Source organism: Gallus gallus, chromosome 11, assembly GCF_016699485.2.
Source record: "Gallus gallus isolate bGalGal1 chromosome 11, bGalGal1.mat.broiler.GRCg7b, whole genome shotgun sequence".
NCBI lineage: Eukaryota > Metazoa > Chordata > Aves > Galliformes > Phasianidae > Gallus > Gallus gallus.
The window spans coordinates 9,631,534-9,654,759 of record NC_052542.1 but is presented as its reverse complement, the minus strand read 5'-3'; the positions used below and the strand labels follow the sequence as shown (position 1 = coordinate 9,654,759).

The following is a 23,226-nucleotide window of genomic DNA, read 5'->3' as shown; positions in this document are numbered from 1 at the left end:
GGAAACTGGTTCTGCTATTGTTCTGTCTATCTCTACTATCATATGTTCGTAATTCAGTATACCCTGTGGTACAATATGAGGGCAGACTGTACCTGTAGTTCTGGGTGGTGCATGTGCTCCTGGATGACCGACCTTGTGCCACAGCCTTCTCTGCATGGAGTTCCACATTCTTCCCCTGGCTCTGGCTGTGAGCCCGTGAATCAGCCATGCTTATACCATACTCTGTCCAGATCCACTCCCTGGCATTCTTCCTATGAGAGAATCTATGGCCAGTGTGAAGTATTGACAAAACTAATGATAAGAACAAATAACTTGTTTTAAAAGCAGAGCAAGGCCTTCACATAGAAGGATTTTTCAACACACAGTAATTACAGGCCCATCCCCATGTACCATTTTGCTTCCCTGAGATGCTTATTCCACTCCAAATGACGTAGCCTGCCATAGCTCTGCATCAGATTGCCTGTTCTTTATTTACACAAGTTCTTGTGGGAAAGGCAACTCTTCTTTTTTTTTTTTTCCCCCAAGGCGTTCTCTGCTTTTTTTTTTCCCTCCCCTCTCTTTATTCCAGAAGCAGCCCACTAAAACAGTGTGCCTTGGCAGAGTATCCCAAAAGGCAGGTCAGTATACGGAACTCAGGGTAGCTGTGAGGCTGTGCTTGCCCACTCGCAGGATTCAAAGCCAGTGTGGTGATCTCTCAGTAGAATTTCACCATCCCTAGAACGTTGCTTGGTGAGTAGAAGCAGAGTAAGGAAGAGTTTTCTAGCAGGCTTTTTAGTGTATAGCTTTTCTGTCTTAGTTAATTGCATTATAATGCCTTATACAGGTTGTAACTTTTCAGGTTTCTTAATTAGGATGTTATAATAGAAGGAAAAGCCTGTGTTTATTTTTCAAGCTTACCTTTTTTGTAGGTCTCCGGACACATGCTTGCATTCTATCTTCAGTTTGGTTGTTTTGGAAAGCAGTGTGCTGTGTGGACAGGCAGAGCAGTAGGACAGCTAGCTCAGTGAACCTTTAAATTCATGTCAGTTGAGTGAAGATAATTGCTTTCTTTTCCCTTTCTGAAAGTCTGGAGACAAGAAAATTGTCATGTAGACCAAGCTGGTGATTCAGAAGGAAGACTATACAGTATTCCTTCCTGCCAGGATGAAAAGGCTAAAAACAGAATACAAGCAGTTCTGTAAATAGAGTAGCAGGCTGCAAAATAATGATGATGGTAGGTATGATAACTTGCTTGTGAATCAGCACTTCCCTAATTAATCCTCTCTCTCCTTAGCTTTTGGGCTTTCTTATGTAGGGTTTGCCCCCTGCCCTGCTGTGATTTATGGATCAGTTTACCAACCTGCTACACCTGTGCTTCCACCGGGGCTTAGCAAACGTGGCCGGTTTTAGTCATTAGTAGCCAGGCAACGATCAACATTAGCATTGACACAGCAATATTTATTTGTCTGTTTGTTCTCTCTCTGCTTGTCTAGCCAGGCCAGAAACAACACTGAGGTGACTCACACCCCACATCATGCCACTCTCTGTCCACTCATTATATACAAATTAAAAAAAAAAAAAAAAAGAAAGCTGAAAGTAGGCCTTCATGAGAAAATAGGAATCATTTGGAACTTGGGCCATCAAGGCACAGGCTTCTCTGACCCACTATTAACTTCGATTAGCAAGTGGTGTAACGAGATATTATTGCATAGAAAATGTGTGTTTGGAACAATGCAATTATTAATTATGGAAATTTATTATCAGTCTTTGGACACTTAGAACTGTAAAATACCTGCTGACAGAACAACTAGATCAGGAATATCAGTTCTTCCTTGTCTCTCCTCCTTATTTTAAGCACAGATTAAAAACATCTACTGTTGAAAGGTTTGTGGTACGTGCCTAAAATTTCAGCACTGGACGAGTAGAATCTCTCAGAGAGAAACCTCAACTGCAGTAGTAGAAGATGGTAAGGAAATAATCATTTAGAAGCTATACAGACTCCTACTGGAAATATGAGTGTAAATGGTGCCATTTACTGTGACTTCTGTCGCAGCCAAAGAAGTTACTGCATAAGTGAGGTTGCTACAGGTTTAAATGCCTGGAGGCTATGGCCATTTGCATGCTCTGCAGGGTACAAGCAGCACAGGTTGCACTGGCTGGGAAGGAATGTTTTATTTTAGGTAAGAAGGCACACCCAGTTTCAACTCTGTGTCACCTTCGGTGTGTGGCTGGTCTAAAAGTTCAAACCACTGCCTCATAAGTCATATTTATGCTAATTTCAGATGCTTCCTGTGATTGCTCATTGTTAGGCAAACAGTCATGATTTTTGCGTGCATCGCAACTTAATTTCTGATGTTAAAAATACTCCTATTTTGAAGAAAGACCTGCCAGGCATTGAAGCTAAATACATATGCTTCTCTGTTTGGGACCTATACTTTTGACAGCTTTTTTCCTTCTGTGGCTTCCTTCCAAGCCACTTCTTTGCTTGGATAAACATGAAAATATTACCTGTATCCCTTAGACTGGGGATCTGAAGGCTCTGTCAGGTGGGAGGTAGAGCCAAGATGCTGTCCATTGACAGCTACCCTGCAGTGCCCAGCTACAGGCTTGCCTGGCTATCCTCTTTGTGTCTGTGTAATCCATAGAATAAAATCTCTCCCAAATCCCATGTGAGTCCCATGGAGCCCATCAGCTGCCCTGTAGCTCTGCATTATCTCCTGCTGTGCCTCATCTGAGAGGCAAGTTGCAGCAAGATTCTAGAGGCATTCATTATGCTGTTTGCCCAATAAGCATGTGTGGGATAATGTTTATAGGGTTAAAAGTACAAGGTGAGCTATCCAGCCTCCTAAGCTCAGGCATTAATTCTAACAAGAGATGAGCAGGAATCCCATTGGAATCTGTCTGCCTGCTCCATTAATTAGTCAGAGGACTGCTAGGAAATGTGCACAGGCCCTGCATAGGCCAGCCTTCATCAGCAGATGTGTGTTTATTTTTCTCATACCAGTCTGTTTCTTCTGAGCACGTATCCACCAATGTACATACATAACATATGGTAAGAAACTGTTGTGCAGGACTTGCTTTTGGTAAGGACGTAATAAAAACTTATTAGCTTCCTGATACTGTAATTCAGCCAAGCGGGAAGAAATCAAGTAACTAGCTAATTGAGCTTCAGGTTTTAAAGAGACTTCATTATTACTATTCTTTTTTTCAGAGGCTAAGAACTGTAACATTTGAACACTTCAAACAAACACCTCTTCATGAAGTGCAGCTACGCTCTGAGGAGAAAAGGGCTCTAAAACTGATGGCGTTCAGTTCGAAATGTTCTTAGAAGAAGTATATTTACTCTTTTTTTTTCCATCAAAACATGCAATGAAAACTTCAATCATACTTTATTCTTGATCACTTTTGTGACTTCATTAGTAATGAGTCACTTTGTTAATGAACTGATAACACTGCTAGCATGTAAGTGAGGGTAAAATCCCCTTTGCTCTCCAAGTTGTCTCACGTCTGCAAAGAAATAAACAGTAATTAAATGAAGCATCTCTCATCCTGTTGACAAGAAATGAAGCAGTAGGTGTGGAAACTGCTGAGAAGTTTGGCTGCCACCAATTCTAATGTACTGAACGTCAGCATTCTTGGGAGTGTCCATACGTGAGCTGCCTACAAATGTGGGCTGAGAGAGAACCTTTGATGTGGAGGAAGACAAAATGAACCTTTACTTAGACCTATGTCTTAAATAACTTTTAAGCACACAGAGGTTGTGCTTTACACGAGGAGGAATCTTCTCTAGATTGTCCGTTTCCCCTAACGTTTCCTGCTGATGTTGGTTATTTTCAGTGCTCTCTCTGCATCCTTCTACCTGTCAGTATTCTGGCAGCCTGTACAAAGAAGAGTTGAAGCCTGCACATGATCATAAGCTAGCTGAGCATCCCTGTACGCTATACAGGGGATCTAAAAAGCACAGTTTTCCATGAGGTCAAATGCAAGTTCCTTATTGGCCTTGAAGCAGATGGGAGGTATGTGCAGCAGGAGAGCTTACTCTGAAAACATTCTTCTATCCGAACAAAGCCTTTCAGAAGTGAAGCACTTGAGTGACATTGGGGGTGATCCAGATACCTCAGTTTGTCAGTAGCTTCTCCTTTTAGGCCTCAGGGGATTCTTTCTGCAGCAGGGTATCACACAGAGATTAGTGGCTGGACCTAAAATGAAGGGGAACACCTCTGCTGCTTTTGCTCTTTGTAGAGTTTAAGGTCACTGCAGATTTGTACTCAGAATTCACCTGGAGTCTGTTTGATTTCTGGGCTGGACTTTGATCTAACGTCCATAGAAATAATCCAAACACTTCTGCTGAGCTTTGTTGGCTTGAGAATTGGGCAGGTGATCTTCCTGAAAAAGTTTCCAGAAGTAATGCAGGACTGTAAAGTGAAGGATTGGAATGACAACAGGAACCTTGTGCATGCAGAAAGGGCAGGGCGTTCTAGGCAGGAGCTGCATCCCTGGAGAGAAAATGAAGACTGGGCAAGGGGATGATACGCTTAGGAACGGTGCTTGGACTAAGGGGGTTGGGAAAGAAGTTGGAAGATGGTCATCCCAGGGGTACAGAGATGAAAGGCTCAAGAATAAAGTGTTCAAGCTGAATACAAGACAAAGTCATTGGCAAGGTTCAAATGAAAAGGGGCATGGATAGAACTGAAGGGGAGAGACTTTGAACATCAGTAGTAGAGAAAGACTATACAATGTAAAGCGAAGAAAAAGCGAAATTGGAAGAACAGCAAGAGCCCAGAACAAGATGCAGGCTAAGAGCAGAAAGCAATCTGTAGGTGTAGGGCCATGTTGTTCCTGCGAGTATGCCTTGCTTTTGCCTCTGAGTAAAAAGGTGTTCAAGGGCATAAAGTATTTTGTACTTTGAAGACTACTTTTAATCTGACGTGAACAAACAAAATTGCTAAATATGCATGTATTCTCCAGTGAAAGTTCATCTTCTTTGTATTCTGTTTGCTACCAATGCTTTCTCATCAAAGAGGATATGCAGCGAACATCCAAGTTTTGGGCTTCTGCTGTAATTGGTGCTTCATTGTAGAAATGTTCTTATGATGAGAGTAATTTAATGTGACATGTTTTTTCAAATCATCTGGCACGCGATGCTCCAGGAAGCATTTGCACAAGCTTCATGTCATTTTACCTATTTATTACTAGCTTTTAAAAGTAGGGATTTAAAGTTAACTGTACTAGACTATGTGCTTTCTCAGATAAGCTAGTATAAACTGGATTGATCCTCTTGTTTCTCTGTTGCCAGGTCAGTTTGCCTTCACCTGCCAACCCAAATAAAAACGTCATGGTCAGAACTTTGTGTTCTATTTAAATACTTGTTTTTGATGTGCTGGTATGTTATTGCCTGACCACTCATAATTAGAGCTTGTTGAGAAATTTCTTAATGCTATTGTGTCTCAGCCAAATTTTTCCAGTCAACATGTAAGAGGGAGATCCCAAACTGTGCATAATCTAGTGGCTGGAGCACTTATGGGAAAACTTGTAGCAGGCAGATTTGAGCCTCTTTAGTGTATAATGCAAGATCCAGCAGGACCCAGCTAAACTTCTTAACAACACCCAGGAAGGCCACTCAAAAGGGTGTGCTTCTTTTAAGGGTAAGCCTTAAGATGGAGCGATCTTATTTGCTTCAGAGTCCGTAGTTAAGGCTGTGGGGATGTGCTGGTTGGCTGTAAATGAACATTAAAAAAAGAAAAAAAAGTGGGGGCAGAGGCAAAGAATAATCATTAAAAAAAAAGTGTAAGGCTTCTATTTATAAAAACAAAGAAGGGGGTTAAGATTGTGTTCCTCCTGGAAAAAACAGAAGTCAGACAAATGCACAGTTCTGCTTGTCTGTAATAGCTTTATCTTATCAGTGTTCTCTCTGGAATACAAAGGCTTGGTTCTCCTCGTGTAAATGTGTAGTACCTTCGTTCTTCTACTTTTATGTAGGTTTGCACGTACACAGAAGCATTCTTGTGAATTCTGGATTTAATGCTTTGCTTTGTAAGGGCTCAGTTTGCTAAGTATGTGAAGGTGCAGTAATCATTTTTCCCCGTCCAGGTCTGTTGTTCCTTTATCCCATATTACTCCATCTTCCATCTTTTTTGATGTTGAGGCAGCCATATGTAATCCTTGTTTGTTCAATAGGTGATAAGATAAAGTAATGGGCAGATAAGTCATTACATTTGGCACTGTGATAATATACAGATGAAATATTGTGCAGAGTTTATTCATATTTCACATTTTTGGTGGAGTCTGCAAAAGTGATGTTGCGTTAGGGCAGGGCAGACTTAAAGATCTGAAAGCATTCCCTAGATCTGAAGAAGACTGATGGAGATAAGTGGTACTATGCCAAAAATGAGTTTCTGGGGGAAAGAGGGGTGGGAGTTGTACCACACATCTGAGCACCAGAAGGAACAAGAGAAGAGATACTTTCCAAAGTTGTAAATCTGTGGTGCCACAAATCCTGCCTTCTGATAGAATTGTATTTCCAGGCTTTATCTCCCAGTATGAAACTCAGATATTTTGGAAAGGTTAAGCAGCAGCATTAGTAAGATTTACTGCCTTGCCAGACAGCAGTTTTACAAAACCCTTAGGAACTTAATAGCGTGCTGTCAAATTCAGTTGTAATTGGACAATAGCTTCAAAGGATTTTTAGGAGAGAACAGACTGGCTCAGATGTGCATGAGCTCTAAACCAAACATTTTCAGCTTAGATTTTAGTGTCAAATGCTTTGGTCGTGGTGTTTCTTCTGCTTTTCTCAAGTCTGAGAAAGGAGACACTGTCAAAACGGTCATTTGTTATTGTTGCAGCATAGGTAACTGGTATTTATACAGTACCCATGCCAGTGGAGTTAATTCAAATGCAAGGCTACTCATTTTTCAGAACCGTGTAACAACAAAACCTGTTTCTTTAATTCTAGGGATGTAATCCTCTTGCTGAGACTGGTCGAAGCAAACTACAAAATCAAAGAGCTGTCCTGAACCAACAGATCTTGAGAGCAGTAAGAATGAGAGCTGGTGCTGAAAATCTGTTACGGTATGTGCGGTCACTTCCCAGTCCTTCAGCCTGAGCAGCAAAGTGATTTTTTTTGTGGGGGAGGAGGGAGACTTAAATTGTTACTGCTGGACACTTCGTGAATCTCCCTGCTTATCTCTGTTGGGACATAACCTGCTGTAAAGTGCACTTCCAAAGCTGTGCTATTGTAGCAAGTGGCTGCATGTTAGACTTGCTCTAACTATCTAACTCTGTCTTGCTCTGTTTGATCAACTTTATTGCTAGTAATAATGGCAAGTGAACCATGTTGAGGGCAATACAGCCATACTGGAGATGTTTACCTGGATAGAACATTGGGGTTTCTGAGGGAGATACCAGAACCCTTCCTGTGGAGGCTGGTAAGCTAGACCAAACACAGAGCCTTAAAAATACTGTAATTAAACTGCTGCTAGCATCAAAGCTCACCCAGTTATCTACATGGTGATCAAGATCCTTTCTATTCTGTATTTACGTCCAGTGTGGATTATGCAGGCAGCAGATTTAAACCCTGCTCAAACTAAGCAACCTCAGGAATACAATAGAAGTAGAAAACTTGCAGATAACACACATTTATAATATGAAGCACAAGGTTAGAATTTAATCCTTGGGATTCCCAGTTCTTCACCAAGATACTCTGCAAAAGTGGAGGATGTACCATGAGGAGCATAGATGTATCTTAAGGTTGTTCATAAATATTTATGAAGGTTAATTTTATCTTAAAGATAAATATAAAATGCTGCTAATTTAAATTTTTTTTTTGTTGTTGTTGTCTGATGATTTGAACTGTCTGATAAAGGGGTACAATGTCTTAAAGCTGGACATGAATCAAGACCCTTTATCTCCAGCTCACATCTGTACTTATTGGTAATAGTTTAAGTCTCCTGTAAACAGTAATGCTGGATAGAGAATCAGGTTAGAAGTATGGATATAATGTCCAGAAATATGTAAATGATAAATGACACAGAAATGCTGTGGGGCTGTATTAATTTCCGCTGTGCTAGCGGTCCTACAAGTTGGAATGTAAATATATGGATGGCAAAGGAACAAGCAAATCCTATTTGCATAAGAAAAAATACTATAAACATATTATATTACAAGAAATACATATATCTTCCTACCTGTATACTTGGTAGCAATGCATTATGTAATAACAGCTTCCCCATAAAACAGTTTTCTTTCATTCTTAAGATCAGAAGTCTTAGCAGATCATTATTCAGTTAATAAAGTGGGCAACTCTCTTTTGAAAAAATACTTCCAAATTCCCTTCTCTACCCATCATCCTCTTCTAGGAAGAGACCACGTAATCTTAAAATAAGATAGGGATTCTTCTTAAGATACTTTAATATTGTTGATTAATGTATCTGAAAATGATACTGACTCTTTATCTCACGAAAAAATTAGCACATGACAAACCTTGTAGGTGTCTGCATGCTGTTATCTGGAAACTATCGTTCTCACTTGACAGAAAAGCTAATAAATTCTGAAACATGAGGTCTTGTATCATCTCTTAAAGGGATAAAAAAAATCTTAAAAATGCTGAGAATGCTAGCAAGGGGGTCAGCTCAGCTTGTGTGCAAAACCTGTTCCTCAGCAGTGAAAAAATGATGTTTCTTTCTTTCTGCAGGGCTACCACCAACAACAAAGTACGAGAACAGGTACTACTGGAACTGAGTTTTGTAAACTCAGACCTGCAGATCTTAAAGGAGGAGTTAGAAGGACTTAATATCTCAGTAGAAGTTTATCAAAATACGGAGTAAGTTTCAAGTTACTAAATTATTATCAGAACTTGTAGTTACCACTGAAGAATGAAACTGTTTCTAGATGAATCTGAATGCTGGACAATCATTACCTGAAAGAAAGAATACTTGATAGGAAGAGAACATATTTGATGGTAGATTTGTTGACTAAGGGTTAGTCTGCATTGTTTGTCTTTCGCTTGAGAAAGGTATGTGCCTCTAATCCTTAGATACGGAGTCCCTTCGTGAAGTAGATTACTGTAAGAATTGAAAGGTCTTGGGGCATTATGGAGAAACACATGGGACCAAGCAGAATTTCCAGAACTTGATTGGCTAATTGGTTCAGTGCATTCTAAAGAGAGCAAACCTAGCGAACCTATCTGTTCTCAAATGTAGTATACGCAGCAATCCTCCTTAACTGGAGGATAAAGGAACAAAACTGCTTTGGAGCTGAAAGTTTCAGTGGGGTACATTTCAACCTAATTCTAACCTGATGCAAAATATCTACATTTAATCTTTCTCAAAAGAAACTTTGTACAAATTCCTACTGCCCAACCCCACGGCAAACTTTGACAACTCTGTATTTGACAAAAGAAGTCTTCTGTTGAATATATACATATGCCAGCACTTAAGTAGTAGTGAAAGTTAAGGCTGTGGGAATGAGAGACTCCAGCTGTGGTAATCCTAGCTCAAGAGGATTCAAACTATCTGCATTCTCAGTGAAGGACCAGTAGTAGCTCATGTCCTAGGATGGGTAGAATCGTTGCATCTGGGTACTAGTATGACTTCTCTCCTGATCCCACTTCCCAATCTGTTTTGATTTGCTTTATTTTGCCTTTCTGTTGCTGTAGATGCTTTTTACTTTTCATCCGCTAAATTAATCCACACCCTCTGCAACTGCTCTCCAGCCTTTCAATAGCAAATAGTTATTAATAGTTATCCTCCGAATCTTTTGTGTGTATAGTCATCAAGATGAGGTCACACCCATACTGCTAGGTTACAGGGCATTGTATTGCACCAGTTGGAAGTGTTGGCCTTCCCAGTTGTTGCACACATCTCAGTTAGATTGAGGAACATGACGTCACTTCTGCACTGATCTGGAATGTCAGGACCACCTCCCTAACTGTCCAACGCCTCCCTGATGCAATCCATGTTGACTCCATGGGTGTGGCACCTTGGAAACTTGAAAAACAGAACTTCCTCTGAGAAACAAATGCTGATGTCTACAGGAATTGTGGGTGGCATTAGGATTCATTAAATCAGTAAGTTAGGATTTTGCTTGCATGTCTCATTTCCTTTTGAAGGAAAAAACGTAGACTCAGAGTGATGTAAAAGTGTTGTAAAGTGCTGTGGCTTCTTCTAAAAGCCTCATCAGAAATAAAATCATCTGCACTGCCTGCAGTGATGTTTTTCCACTGTGTCTCAGAAGCCCTTTGCAAACTAGCAGAGCTGCTTTCTGGATCATATCAACCAGTTCTAACACTCCTCCACTGCAAGGAAGCTATGCTGCTACTCCCATCTCCCCCAGGTAGAATTTTCACCAGTAAGAAAATGATTTTGCTCTCTTTGGTGATAAGACCGTAAATGAATCACACCCATGCCACTTTGTGCTGGTAATGAAATACTCTGAGTGATGATTATACAGCTTGGAGGAAAAAGGAAAATATCAGATAAACCTCATAATTGCCAGAAACCAATCCATTAAACCTACTAAACAGACTATGTACCTGGAAGCAATCCTGATCTCACTATTTTGTAATTGGGTGATGTGCTTAGAGGAAAAGCAGTATGTGTAGTGGAAGTAGCTTTCATGCTGAGGGATAAATGGTACTTTCTTTTTTCCAGTTATTGATGGTTCCATTGGTTAGTATTTAATAGTGTGATCCAGTTTTAAGTCCATGTTCTCTTGAAGTTAGATTTTTTTTTATGTTACAGTTCTCATCTTTATTGCCTTCGATATTTTATAGCTTGAGGTGTTTATGAGGTTAACACCTCGTCTAGAAGCTCAGTTCTAGTCTTAGGCCTTTCACCGTTGGTACACTCTGGCCCTGCTTTTCCCTGTTAGACAAGTATCACTTCTGTATGGGAAAGATGATCATTGTTAATTACTGTAACTCAATGTGGCAGATTCATAGCAGCTGTGGAGCTGTTTGCTGTCCATATAACTGTATGGGTATGTAGAGGCAGAGCTGAGTGGCAGCAAGTCAGCTTTTAAGAGTCTCCTTTTCTTAGTGGGAAAACAGTCTCAAATGAAGAATGCACCTCACTGTCTACACACAGGCTTTCTTGGGAAGGACAGAGCTGTTGTAAACTATATACCTTTTACCTTAACACCCCTTGGTATGCTAGCTTTCTGTCAACTAATGAAACAAATGTAATTATCTTATTAATTTCCGTAGAGAGACTTTCAGCATTCCCTTGGTACCTCTTGGCCTAAAGGAAACCAAAGAAGTAGACTTTACGGTCCCCCTGAAGGTAAATTTTGGATACATATTTCAGAATAAATAGTTAATGGAGTAATTTCCATTTCAAATTTGTTTGAAGAAGTAGTTGATGTATAATTTTGTTGTTGTTGTATTTGTCCTAGAACTGAGATCCCAACGTGTTTAAAAATTACCCAGAGATTAAGTGGGCTGTTGCCCTGCATCTTCCTTTACGTTCCTGTGAAAAGAGAAGTGGGCATGCAAAAGCTGGTGTACTTAGTGGAGATAAAGATGTTAACATCTTTATTATAGCTGTGTAGCAGCATTATTGCTGCTTGTTGTGGGCTTTGCCAGCTGTTTGAGCAGCCTTCTGTATTTTTGGACTACCATGTACTGCACGATGCACGTTTTACCTCATGGAAAACTGCCTCTTATATAACAATAGAAGTAGCTGCTTTTACATCTGTAGGTTTATTTCTATGGCCAGATTACTGTACCACTTATGCCATTGCAACTACGTTAATTTTAGTGGAATTGACAAGAATTTGGCAGTCTCTTTCTGTTAATAAGCTTTTTATGGTCACTTGATTCCCTTGTTATTTTAACTTACAGAGTTCATTTGTCCCTTTCAAAACTATTACATGCTGTTGTTTTAAAACTCAATGGAGTTGATTTAATGATTTCCTGGTTCTTTACACCATTTTTAGGACTTTATTCTGGAACATTATAGTGAAGACAGTTCAGAGTATGAAGATGAAATAGCAGACCTCATGGATCTGAGACAAGTAAGTTTATGTATGGCATCGTGAGATTTCTTCCATGAGGTCTTCTAATCTAAAGTTGTAAATAATAACATTTGTATAGAATCAGTGTATGTCACTATTTTTTATAGCTTACCATATTCCTGTTGACTTCATTTCTGAGATATGGAATGTGAATCTCCACTGTCCCACAGCTTTACAGTTTTGCAATGTCTCCAGTACTATACATACAATTTCTCTGTGCCCTTCATAAGATACCTGCAATCTCAGTTTTAGTAGCTCTGAGACTTGCCAAACAGAACCTTCTTTCCATAAAGATTATGTGCTACTTCTGTGCAAAAGAAGAAAGAAAATAAAAACTTATTTGGAGTTCATCCACATGGCCTTAAGCTTACTGTTCTCACATTCCCCACATTTCTGTGATACACAGAAGTCCAGAGGAAGTAGAGCTTTATCCTTGGTATTTCAGTGTTCATCCTGTAACTCGAGCAAATACGCTCTATTCTGATTTGTTGTATTTTAAGGCCTGCCGCACTCCTAGCCGAGATGAAGCTGGCATTGAGATGTTGATGAGCTATTTCCTTCAACTTGGTTTTATAGAAAACAGATTTTTCCCACCTACCAGGCACATGGGAGTGCTATTTACATGGTAAGTGTTTGTTTGTTTCCACCCCCCCCAGAACACCGTTAATCTTTAACTGTCTTCAGTTTAATTTAAAGCATTTCTGTGTTTCTCCCCACCCTCATCCCTGTTGTCAGTGTTTGTTTTTGTTTTTAATATTAGGTGTAAACCTGACTACAACATAGCCCTTTTCGTGCTGTGTTAAATTATGATCTGGGTTACAGGTTTACACGAGGGAAAAGGAACATAATTTTGCACTTATTTTCCTGGACTCTGAACTTTGTTGCATGAAGCAGATGGGGGTCAGACCTTCCTTCAGTTTGTTGGGTATCTGGGCCAGGAATGAAGAGGGACTTACTCTATTATAGTGGAGCGTTTGCTAAACATTTACTACATCTGTGAACAAAGATGGACTCCTGAATTCAGAATTTTGATTTTTTTTTTTTTGATTGCAAAAAGGGGATAACTGCCATGCAGCCAAGAAGAGCCATTAAATTCCCAGTCTAACAGCAAAAAGGAGCTTTAAAATACTTGCAATAGAGGGTCTGACCATGCCAGTAGTTAATCTGTGACAACATTTAATAGTGCATGCCTTATAAAAACTATGAGAACGTAGTGACCACATAGGAATACTTCCCCAGTATGCTGCCAGCCCCTGAGAAGTTTTATAGGCACTTCATAATATGCTTCTGGAGACACTGCTTAAAAACCTTCTGAAAGTTAAGGCTTAAATGCATTCCCTGTTTTTTCTCTAGTCTGTGGCACCTAGGTTGTCCTCAAAAAACATAATGGTATTTCTAGCCACCTTTTATTTTCACTGCAGCAGAACAGTTATTAAGAATTACACTGTCCTTTTGGAAAAACAGAACAAAAGTATCTGTAGTTCAGTGGACTGTGCACATCTTAACGTGTATTCTCATTATATAATTTTTCCAAAGGTATGATTCCTTCACAGGTGTTCCTGTGTGTCAGCAAAATCTGCTGCTGGAAAAAGCTAGTATTTTATTCAATATTGGAGCCCTCTACACCCAGATTGGAACAAGATGCAATCGTCAGACCCAGACTGGACTTGAAAATGCTGTTGATGCTTTTCAGAGAGCTGCAGGTAGAGATACATAAAAACTAGGAAGAACTTTATGCAAATATTCCTAATCTCTGCCTGACTTCCTGCAGGTGTCTGCATTTCCCACTGACTTTTTTACATAAAAAAGATGGAATAGGGAAATTTGAGAAGCCTAGTGAAGGACTGAGGTGAAGCTTTAATTCAAAACCTGGAAATGCAGTTAAAACATGCTGATAAAGACAATGAATGCTGTGGTTAATGATTAATGAACTGTAGTTCAAAGGTCTGAGTAATAGCCCTAGCGCTGTTTCATTTTGTTCATTCTTTGTTTCATGTGTATAGCTGCTTTAACCTCAGTGATATTACACTGGACAAGAAACAGTTTTAAAGGATGATAAAAGGATTAGAACCTAATTTTTCATTATGGTCTCTTCACAATTAATCTTGCTTTGTTGTCTGGTGAAACTTGCAATTCATTTCACTTTGACTGCATATCTTCCATAGATTCCAAAGGCAAACTTGGAAACAATCTCTCTCTCAAGCAAAGAAAAATGTAAATTCTAACAAAGGGAATTGGGTGCCCTAAAATAACATTACAGAAGCGGATGTTTTTTCTTCAAGTAGATTTTCTAATTTTTTGTAAATGTCATCTGTACCACAAATACTGCTTAAAGACATTATCTATGTCATTAATATGGACTGTAAGATATTTTTTTCAGCAGCTGTTTTTGACTGTGTTGGTAGCTTTAACAGCCACAAATTGTGGACTCCTTTTGAATACATAGAACTGCTATCCAGGAGATCTGATGTTTCTTCATGCATTTATTGAACAGATTTTGGTTTTCAACCTTTGTATTTCATTTACAAGAAACTTCAATGTATGAGAAATTTCTCCATTCTGCTGCCACTTCTTCCATTTTGCAAGAAAAGTAACTAATTCTTACTTCAACATCATTTACAGAGCAGAACTAATTCACAACTTGAAATACATCATCTGCTACCACAGTGGCTTTGTGGGGCCCTGAAGCTCCAGAGGCATTTCATTGTACCTGTGCATGGCTCTGTGACACTGCTCGTTGTGTTGCTGGAGACATGATATAGAGCATGTATTAACCACTGCTCTGTTCTGAATGGAAATTGGTGCACAGAATTTATCCTCAACAAAGCTTTCAGTGTGTATAAGTTCCCGTGTGAGCAGAACTGTGTTGAGAACAAAAAAAAAAGGAGGTTTTCTTTCTTTTTTTCCCCTGTACTTTCAGTTGCTTTCAGTTGGGCACTTGATCAGTACATGGTCACACCATGCAAGAGATGCAGAGATGGCCAAATTTATGTAAGGACATACAAGATAAAAGATGCAAACATCACATAGAAATTGAACAATACCAGAAAGTGGTGGTAGAAAACATACTGCAACACGGCAGAACAAAAAGAAGTGATAAGATGTGAGGTTACAGAAGGTGGGACCCTTAGAAAGCAGAGGCCTTATCATTACACTTGTGTAGTATTATCAGCAATTAGCAGGCTAGTAGAACCCACTAAAACAGTTGGATGACGTTCATGCTGAAGTTACACTTTTGTCCATGAAACTGTTACTTAATATTTGCACTACAGGTAGTGTTTGTTTTTAATTTGATAAATGATAAAAATGATTAGGATGTTGATGGAACCAAACATCTAGAGCAGATTCTGATTTTTCCCTATTAAGTATATTGTTCTAGTTTACTTATAGGGATGGAACTGAGCTTTTATTCAGGTACACTTTGAATTTAGCAGCATCTACAAAGGACACTCATAATTAATAAGTTTATATACGTTTTTCTCCCACCACTGAAAGGTTCTACTACTTAAACTTGTGCAGATGTTTTTTGTTTCTTGTCCTGTATGTGAGTCTGGCCTACCATTCCCATATAAAAATTGCATTCAGTTTAGCATAGCTTTATGGTCAGTGACAGGAACCGTTACAAGCAAATCTGAAGGTACTTCTGCCCTTAGAAGCTGTAACTTCTGGTGCTCTCCTGAGTTGTAATTTCGAGATCTGTGCATTTTATGGGAATGCAAACCAAAATCAGTAAGTCACTTTAATTTCCGCATGCATCAAGAATGCCTTCAGATTGCTATAGTTCAATATGAGAAAGTACGTTTTCAATCTTCTTATCATACATAAGATGTAGATTTAGAATTAAGATCAGTTCTTTCTGTTTTTGTAACGCCAACAAAACTGTGTTGTCTTTTCAGGAGTCCTAAGCTACTTAAAGGAGACCTTTACTCACACACCAAGTTATGACATGAGCCCAGCTATGCTGAATGTTCTAGTGAAGATGATGCTCGCTCAAGCTCAAGAGTGTGCTTTTGAGCAAATCAGTCTCCCTGGAATACGCAACGAGTTTTTCACACTAGTGAAAATGACACAGGAAGTTGCCAAGGTAAAATAAGAGACTTCATTCTTAGTCTTTTGAAATAAGTATTTCCACTACTGAGCTACCAGATAAAGCCTCTAGGAATATTAACAGAAGTTGTTAAACCTAAATGTTAACAACCATTACTGAAAACCCAAAGTAGCAAGGAACAGCACTCAATATTGAAAGTTGCAACCCTTCAGAAGATGAAAAAGTGAATACCTGCAATTCAATTATCATTACATTAGAATTATGATCTATTTTAAGTTGAATAAAAACCTCTAAAGAACACTTGGACAGCAAACTTGTCAAAGGATTTTTTCAACAATTGATTTACTATATTGTTCTTTCCAACAGTACAGATCTTGTCCACAGTTCAACATAGAAAGGGGCAGAGTTGTTTGTGTGGTCCTTCCGTTAAGTGCTGAACACTCAACCTGTCTGTAATTTCCCGTTGGCTTGAGGTTATGCGTACGTAAGAAGCTAAAGTCCAAAAGAATAACTAAATTGTAACTGGGGGAAGGATGCAGAATCAGATTGGTAGGTGCAGGGCTGTCTTGGGACTTGTATGGAAAATGGAGTGGTGGGCTGTGCCTCAGAAGGTAGAATTCATTCTTGAGGTTGTTGACATCAAAATGTGGATATGGCAGCAGATCTGCATATGCTTTCTGAGCCAGATATATAAACGGTTCCATACTAACTAATGTGGGCAAGCCCTTTCCTACCAACCCTGCGAAGCTGCCCTGACTTACTTCTGGCGTTGTTAAGTAGCAGGGAAAGATTTTGGCATTCAATTAGAGCAGCATTTACTGCTGGAAAAGCTATTTCCATAAAGGATAAAAAGAAATCAAGGATAGTAGCCCAGATTTAACTCGACCATACAAACTTAAGGGTAGATGTGACTCCAGAGTTTCAGAAGCAAAGTACAAATCTAGTGAAGTAATTGACATGTTTAATTCTCTTAGCTGAATTAACATGATGAGATGTATTTGCAAATTAAATTGTTTATTATGTGACTTTTTTTTGGAACTCTGAAGCCATATTGATCAACTAACTTAGTCCACCTGTTCTTGTACAGAATTGATTCATGTTTTCTTGTGAGGAAAAGAGATCAGAGGTGGAATTTCATTTTTTCTTAAAACTTTGTTTCAGTCCTTCTCAACAACACTTGGAGCTTTCTCTTCTCTTTCTCTTCTTCTCCTCTTTCATGAGATGCATCTGAAATTGTCTTAAGGCTTAATATAATATTCCTTAGTTTGAGCAGCTGAGCTCTTAGTAAGAAATGTTAACTTCTCATACTTCAATTTTATGCTTTATTTTAGGTGGGAGAGGTTTACATGATGGTTAACACTGCTGTGACTCAGGAACCAGTCAAAGAGAATATCCCATATTCCTGGTCTAAACTGGTGCAAATAAAAGCAGACCATTACAGAGCTCTGGCACATTACTTCCTTGCCACCATTCTGTGTGACCATGAATGTAAGAATAATAGAGTCATTATATATTCATATAAATAATACCAAAAAATGCATAAACAATGATAATTTCATCTATGAATAAGATAAGGAGCCTGGATGGTGATTTCAATCTGTTATTTTTTGGTCATTTCTTGTTCAGATATGAGCCAGCCTTCTTTGTCCTTCACAAAAGAATGGAAAATTTAATAAGCAAACTTTGCAGAAACAGAAGATATATCTGTTAATCCATTATATGCTACTAAGTTGTTCAATTCTTGTGATTCTGTTCTGAAATATAAGCATTTCTTGCATACTGATAAAACTGAGCTCTAAAAACTTGGAATTCACATCATCTGTAAAAATATTTGACCACATTTGCAAAGAAAGTTACTGCACAACAGTAGACCTAAAGGAGCAGGGTACGAAGAGATGTTCCATGGCTAACATTCTGTATCAATTATTGTAGTGCAGTCCAGTGATGATGAAGATCAGCAGGAAAAAGCCTTATCTCAGCTGTATGACTACGTGCCAGAAGGTGTGATGATTCTCACCATTTTAAAGGACAAAGTCCAGAGGAAACAACTAGGTAATTGCCAGTTCCATCCAGCTAATGTATAAAAGATGAAAATAATCTTTTCTTCATTGCATCCGTGGAAGACAACTCAGTTTGAAATTGTTTTTCAGGGAAGGCGCATTTACGCAAAGCCATTGTTTACCACGAGGAAGCTCTAAGAGTCTGTGGTTTGTGCAAAAAACTTCGAAACATTGAAGTTCTTCTGGAGGTGCTGACAGCTGCACATAAGCGCTCACTTCTCAAATACGCTCAGCAGGAGACGGAAGATGACTTCCTTAGTCTAATCCAGGCTCCAGATATTCTTCGTAAGTATCCACAGCTAGAAGTAAAGGTATCTAACCAAGTGTCTCATGATGATCCCTTTCAAGGGACTAATAGAATAATCTTTGGATCACACTAAGAAATCTAGGAAAGACTTGAAAGAAAAAAGGAGAGGGTAGATAATGGATGTGCCTGAAGGAGGTGAAAAAAGATGGTGTTAGAAGATGAGTTAAGATTGCTACCTACCAGCAGTGGTAGCAATAGTGTGCTTTTATTATCAGTTGTGGCATGAAATATTTGCTGAAGGATCAGATTAGTACTTTCACAGGGATATGACTTTATTATACAATTTCTCTTAGCTATTTATATATAATCAGATGTTTACTTATCTGATTCTGTGATACACATATATGTATACATATGCATATAAAGAGGACAATATCACAGTTTTGTTTGAAAGGATTATTTTAAACTTTCTGTATTGATACTATGATTTCTGAAGGTATTTTTTTAAGGTGATTTAAAAATTTGTCTTGCAAATTTCCACAAAAATGAGTTTTTCTACAGTCTAGTGAGAATTTAAGATAAATTTCTATCTAGCTTAGAACGCAATAAAAAGAAATTTATATGTCTTAACTGATACTGGAGAGAAAATAAACGTGCTTTTCTTTTTGTTTTAGCTAAAACAGAGCATAAAGTAGAAATGGTTGCTCCTCAGTTTTCCAAGGTGAAAGTTAAAGACCTTTTTCACAGACTGGTATGTAACAAACTAATGCCCACCAACCTCTCACGTATACGTTACATGTGAACATAAGACAATAAAGCACTACATGCTTACTGCTGTGTTACCTGCAGGGCCCGCTGTCAGTGTTCTCAGCCAAGCAGAGATGGACGGCTCCACGTACCATTCGCTTCCACTGGGAAACAGGAGAGCTGGGATTCAGCCTTAAAGGAGGCGCACCAGTACAGATTTATTGTCTTGATCCTGTTTGTTCTGCAGCAGTAAGTAGATTGGTGCAATATTAATGATTTATCTTTTGCATTACAGTCTTCTAAAAGTAATTTTAGCTTGTTCATATCAGTGCATGGAGTATTTACTGAGATCTACTGTGTGTCAGTGTAGTCAGTTCATACAATCTGAACACATTTTTAGTGCAATATACACCTTAGTTGCTAGAGAATCTATATTCCTGACATCACATTACACTGCAGTACATTTCTTCTGTTGTTTCACTGGATAGAAAGTCCCAAATATAAAAAAAGCAAGTATGTTATTCCCCATCTAATTTGGGAAACTGGAGGACATAAAGAAAAGTAGCTACAGCAGTAAGGATGAGGCTCAGCATGCACCTGAGGAAAAAGAACACTTTAATGGTTTTTTGTTGTTTTCTGAAAGGGAATAATAAAGCAACATACTGAGGCGAGTACAGGCTAGTTATAGGCAGAAGCAACCATGGAAGTACAAAAAAAGTTGAAGAAATAGAAGTAAAAACTGGAGAACATGCCTCCTGGGGAATGATACGATAGCAAAAAAACCCCACAGATTTAATTTAGGAGGAAAAAAAAAGGATGTAAAACTAGCCAAGAGCATTCCAAAATCACATGTATCAGCAGTAACTGCACAAAATATGTAATTTCTGTACTTGAAATATCTGCATCTTCTTATGCTACTTATAAGTTTTTGTTCCACAATTCTGGCTAGACAGTGGCTTCGTGGCTCCTGTGAGGGAAGTGCCTTTAGGGTAAATACTGTGTGATGACAAGGAACATTTTACATAGCTTTTTAATTCCAGATATTAACCTGTGCACGTTTTTGGTTATTTTTTTTTTTTTTTTTGACAGTCAGCCGGCCTAAAAGAAGGTGATTACATTGTTTCTGTTGGTGGAGTGGATTGCAAATGGCTTGGTGTGAATGAGGTACTGGAAAAACTCAAAAGCGTGGGAGAGCAGCCCATTGAGTTTGAGGTTATCAGCTGCCAGGATACAACAGCATCTATGGTACGTAATGAGGCAGATACATTTGTGGATTTGATGTGTGGCTTTTTTTTTTTTCCTGGCTTCAGTCCCTGATTAATGTTTACTTTCACCTAGATATCCCACTTTGCAAGTGAATAGACAGTGCATTTAAGCATGTGCTATGTTTTAAACAGTCCATTTAAAATCAGTAGAACTTGCATCATGACTTAGCAAGCTAAAGTGAAGTCTGCATGCCTAAGAATGGTTTGGGGCAGTGTTTTTTGTTGTTGGCAGCTTTACTTTTGTGTCTGCGTGTTAGTGGAACTACTTGGATTAAGTGTGCCCTAGAATTCATATTGCAATTAATTTTCCCTTGTTGCAGAGAATTAAAAAAAGAAAAAATCCTGTCTGGCACAGGAAGAGCCACAGTGAAACAATTATTAAGTGCAGTAGAGCATCCTAGTCTACATGCTCATTTTCTATTTGCTGTTATCATAAATGACCTATATCAGTTGTAGAAGAATTTAAGGATTAATGTATGTTTTTTATCTTGGGGTATTTTAACTGTCTAGTCAGTTACAAAACTGCCATAGAAACTTTAGACTAAGGAAATATGATCACAAGGTTAAAAAATGTTAAGCTCTAAAAACATTATTTGTAATAAGGGAACATGTAGTTCAGCTAAATCCAGTGCTTCATGCCTCTAGCATTCCCTGGTAAGTTTAGGCACCAGAACACTTGCCTTAGAAGTGATCAAGGTACCCTCACTGCCACTGGATTTTCTTGTTTTAAATTCATTTTCCTTACTGACAACAAAGAATTGCATACCTGTCATTCCAAGCTGCTGCTGGACAAAAAGGGGCTACATTACAATCAGGCACAGCTAAGATAAGGCAGAGGGCTGTGCCTTCCAGATAACCCAAAAGCACATTCTACAGCAGCGCTTGTTGTAATAGCTGCAATCAACGTGGAGTTTGTTCACAGAGCATTTACCAAAAACTCGAAAGACTTTCTGGACTCCAAGGACAACAAAGACTTGCCTGGAGGGATTTGTGCAAGAACTGCATGGCCAAGTGTTGTAGAGAGGCTGTTCTGTATGTCATGCAGCACTTACTGGCTTTTAGCGTAACTAACTGTAACAACACCACGACTGTAAAGGAAACCGTGAATCTTTCAGATTTGCACAGTATACCCCTTAAGTCTGCAAGGGCAAAATACCAGAAATCCCAGCACTCTGAAGGACTTTGTGTTCTGTACTAATTAGCACAGAATGCTTGCTGTAGTCTGCCTTGGAAAACTATTTGCACAGTAATCTTTTGTTGTCTTCAAATCATTGACCCATTTTCAGTGACTGGTGCTTATAATTCTTTTCTCTTTCCTACAGCATAGCAAGAGTGCCACTTACTCCGTGGGAATGCAGAAGACGTACTCCCTAATCTGTTTAGCCATGGAAGAGAACAAGACTGATCAGGCCAAGAAAGCCCCACTCAAACTGCCTTTTCTAAGTTGGGGAACTAAAAATAGACAGAAGGCCGCAAGCACCCTCTGCCTTCCTTCAGCTGTGGCTGGAAGTTCTCAGGTTAAGAAAAAGCTTTCCCCCTTCACACTTCTGGGTACAGAAAGTTCATTGTACTGAATCGTCCTGAAGGAGCTGTTAACGTGAAGTTTTGTTTTTTTTAAATGTATATAAAATACATCTATCAATGTTATCTTTATCTACACACGTGTATAACTTCAGACAGGTGCCACTGACTTCACTTACTATGAAGATCAGAGTTTGGCAGAAACTGTAGAACTCGAGTCATATTTGGAGGTTAGAGCAGAATGGTTTGAGAGATGTAAAATAACAGTTTGTTGATGAAATGGCTTGCATGGAGACAGGATTCCTTTGGAATTTCAAAATACAGTATCATCGCCAATTTTTATAACTATTGTAGATGGGAGTTATTTATTACAAACATGCTGCTGCATGCAGAACAGTAGGGGACAAAGTGAAGGATGATTTTGCTGTAAAAATGTAGAGTTGGTAATAAGTTGCTTAACAATACTTCACAGAATTATCTTACAGAACAAAGGAGAGTTGTTGGTCAGAGAAAATAGCTTTATGCAAAGGGTGGTCTATCAGTTGTTCTTATGCATAAACATTCTCTGAGAGTACAAGGTATATTCTATGGAATAGCTGATGTAACTTGGGAAGAGAACTAGAAGGCTCAGAAGTCATACAGTCTTTTAAACTACAAAGGACTTTGACTGCTCTTTTTTTGATGTAGGTTATGTGTGCATTATTGAAAACAGGCTTTATTCCACACTTGAAATTATTTAACTTAGTTACAATATGATCTGTATTTCATTACTCTTGTTAAAATTGATAGCTGTGAAACAAATGTCAAAACTGACATTTTTTAGTATATTGATCAAGAATATGTAAATTGTAGTGACACTTTCAAAGCATGAGAAAAAAAGTACTTAAATCACAGTGGGAGACTATTATCATGCCAGGTAAGAAAACTGATATGAAATCTTCTACTTCTTGGAACAGCTCATGAGCGTGTATTGACAAGGAGTTAAAAAACCTCTGAGTATTTCTGTTAAATTCTGCTATTTTATGAAATTAATTGAAAGTTGCTAACACTTTAGTGTTAGTTAATGTTGCTGTCTACAGAGTAGATATTTGCTGTTTGATACTCAAAACTTACGGGAAGGCTTGTGTCTGGGTAGAAACTTCAAAGGTATCATTTTTGGTTTCTTAATAATAGTTGTAAATATGTTAATGACTTATTTAAGAATAAAAATCAGATGCTGCCATTGGGTAGTGGCTCTTTTGATTCTACTGCTGCTTGGAAAATAAAGCATGTTACAAGTTTTCACTATTTACTGTTAACATACCTCTCCAGGTTTCTGTAACGCTACTTTCAATAAATCTATCTCCATCC

At 38.7% G+C, this 23,226-nt stretch overlaps 2 protein-coding genes across 4 annotated transcripts in view; one reads left to right on the top strand and one right to left on the bottom strand.

The window, feature by feature from the left end:
* Window positions 1-23,226, bottom strand: part of FAAP24 (Fanconi anemia core complex associated protein 24) — a 56,614-nt gene that overhangs the window by 6,448 nt on the left and 26,940 nt on the right. The window contains exons 5-7 of one of the 3 annotated variants that reach the window (XM_046899468.1): window positions 19,187-19,331; window positions 898-1,066; window positions 93-263 (exon numbers count right to left, since the gene is read on the bottom strand). The gene's annotated coding sequence lies outside the window, so the exon portion shown is untranslated. Of the gene's footprint in view, window positions 1-92; window positions 264-897; window positions 1,067-17,338; window positions 18,530-19,186; window positions 19,332-23,226 lie in introns of those variants that run through there. The other 2 variants (XM_040707076.2, XM_040707075.2) reach the window with 2 other exon arrangements.
* The window catches only part of RHPN2 (rhophilin Rho GTPase binding protein 2), a 25,959-nt gene extending 2,733 nt beyond the window's left edge, over window positions 1-23,226 (top strand). The window contains exons 2-15 of the mRNA XM_414133.8: window positions 6,932-7,047; window positions 8,669-8,797; window positions 11,180-11,255; window positions 11,911-11,988; window positions 12,489-12,613; window positions 13,525-13,691; window positions 15,885-16,072; window positions 17,368-17,524; window positions 17,969-18,088; window positions 18,187-18,381; window positions 19,018-19,094; window positions 19,193-19,339; window positions 20,180-20,335; window positions 21,678-23,226. Of these exons, the coding sequence (XP_414133.2) occupies window positions 6,932-7,047; window positions 8,669-8,797; window positions 11,180-11,255; window positions 11,911-11,988; window positions 12,489-12,613; window positions 13,525-13,691; window positions 15,885-16,072; window positions 17,368-17,524; window positions 17,969-18,088; window positions 18,187-18,381; window positions 19,018-19,094; window positions 19,193-19,339; window positions 20,180-20,335; window positions 21,678-21,929 (1,983 nt within the window). The 3' untranslated portion in view covers window positions 21,930-23,226. The remainder of the gene's footprint in view (window positions 1-6,931; window positions 7,048-8,668; window positions 8,798-11,179; window positions 11,256-11,910; window positions 11,989-12,488; window positions 12,614-13,524; window positions 13,692-15,884; window positions 16,073-17,367; window positions 17,525-17,968; window positions 18,089-18,186; window positions 18,382-19,017; window positions 19,095-19,192; window positions 19,340-20,179; window positions 20,336-21,677) is intronic.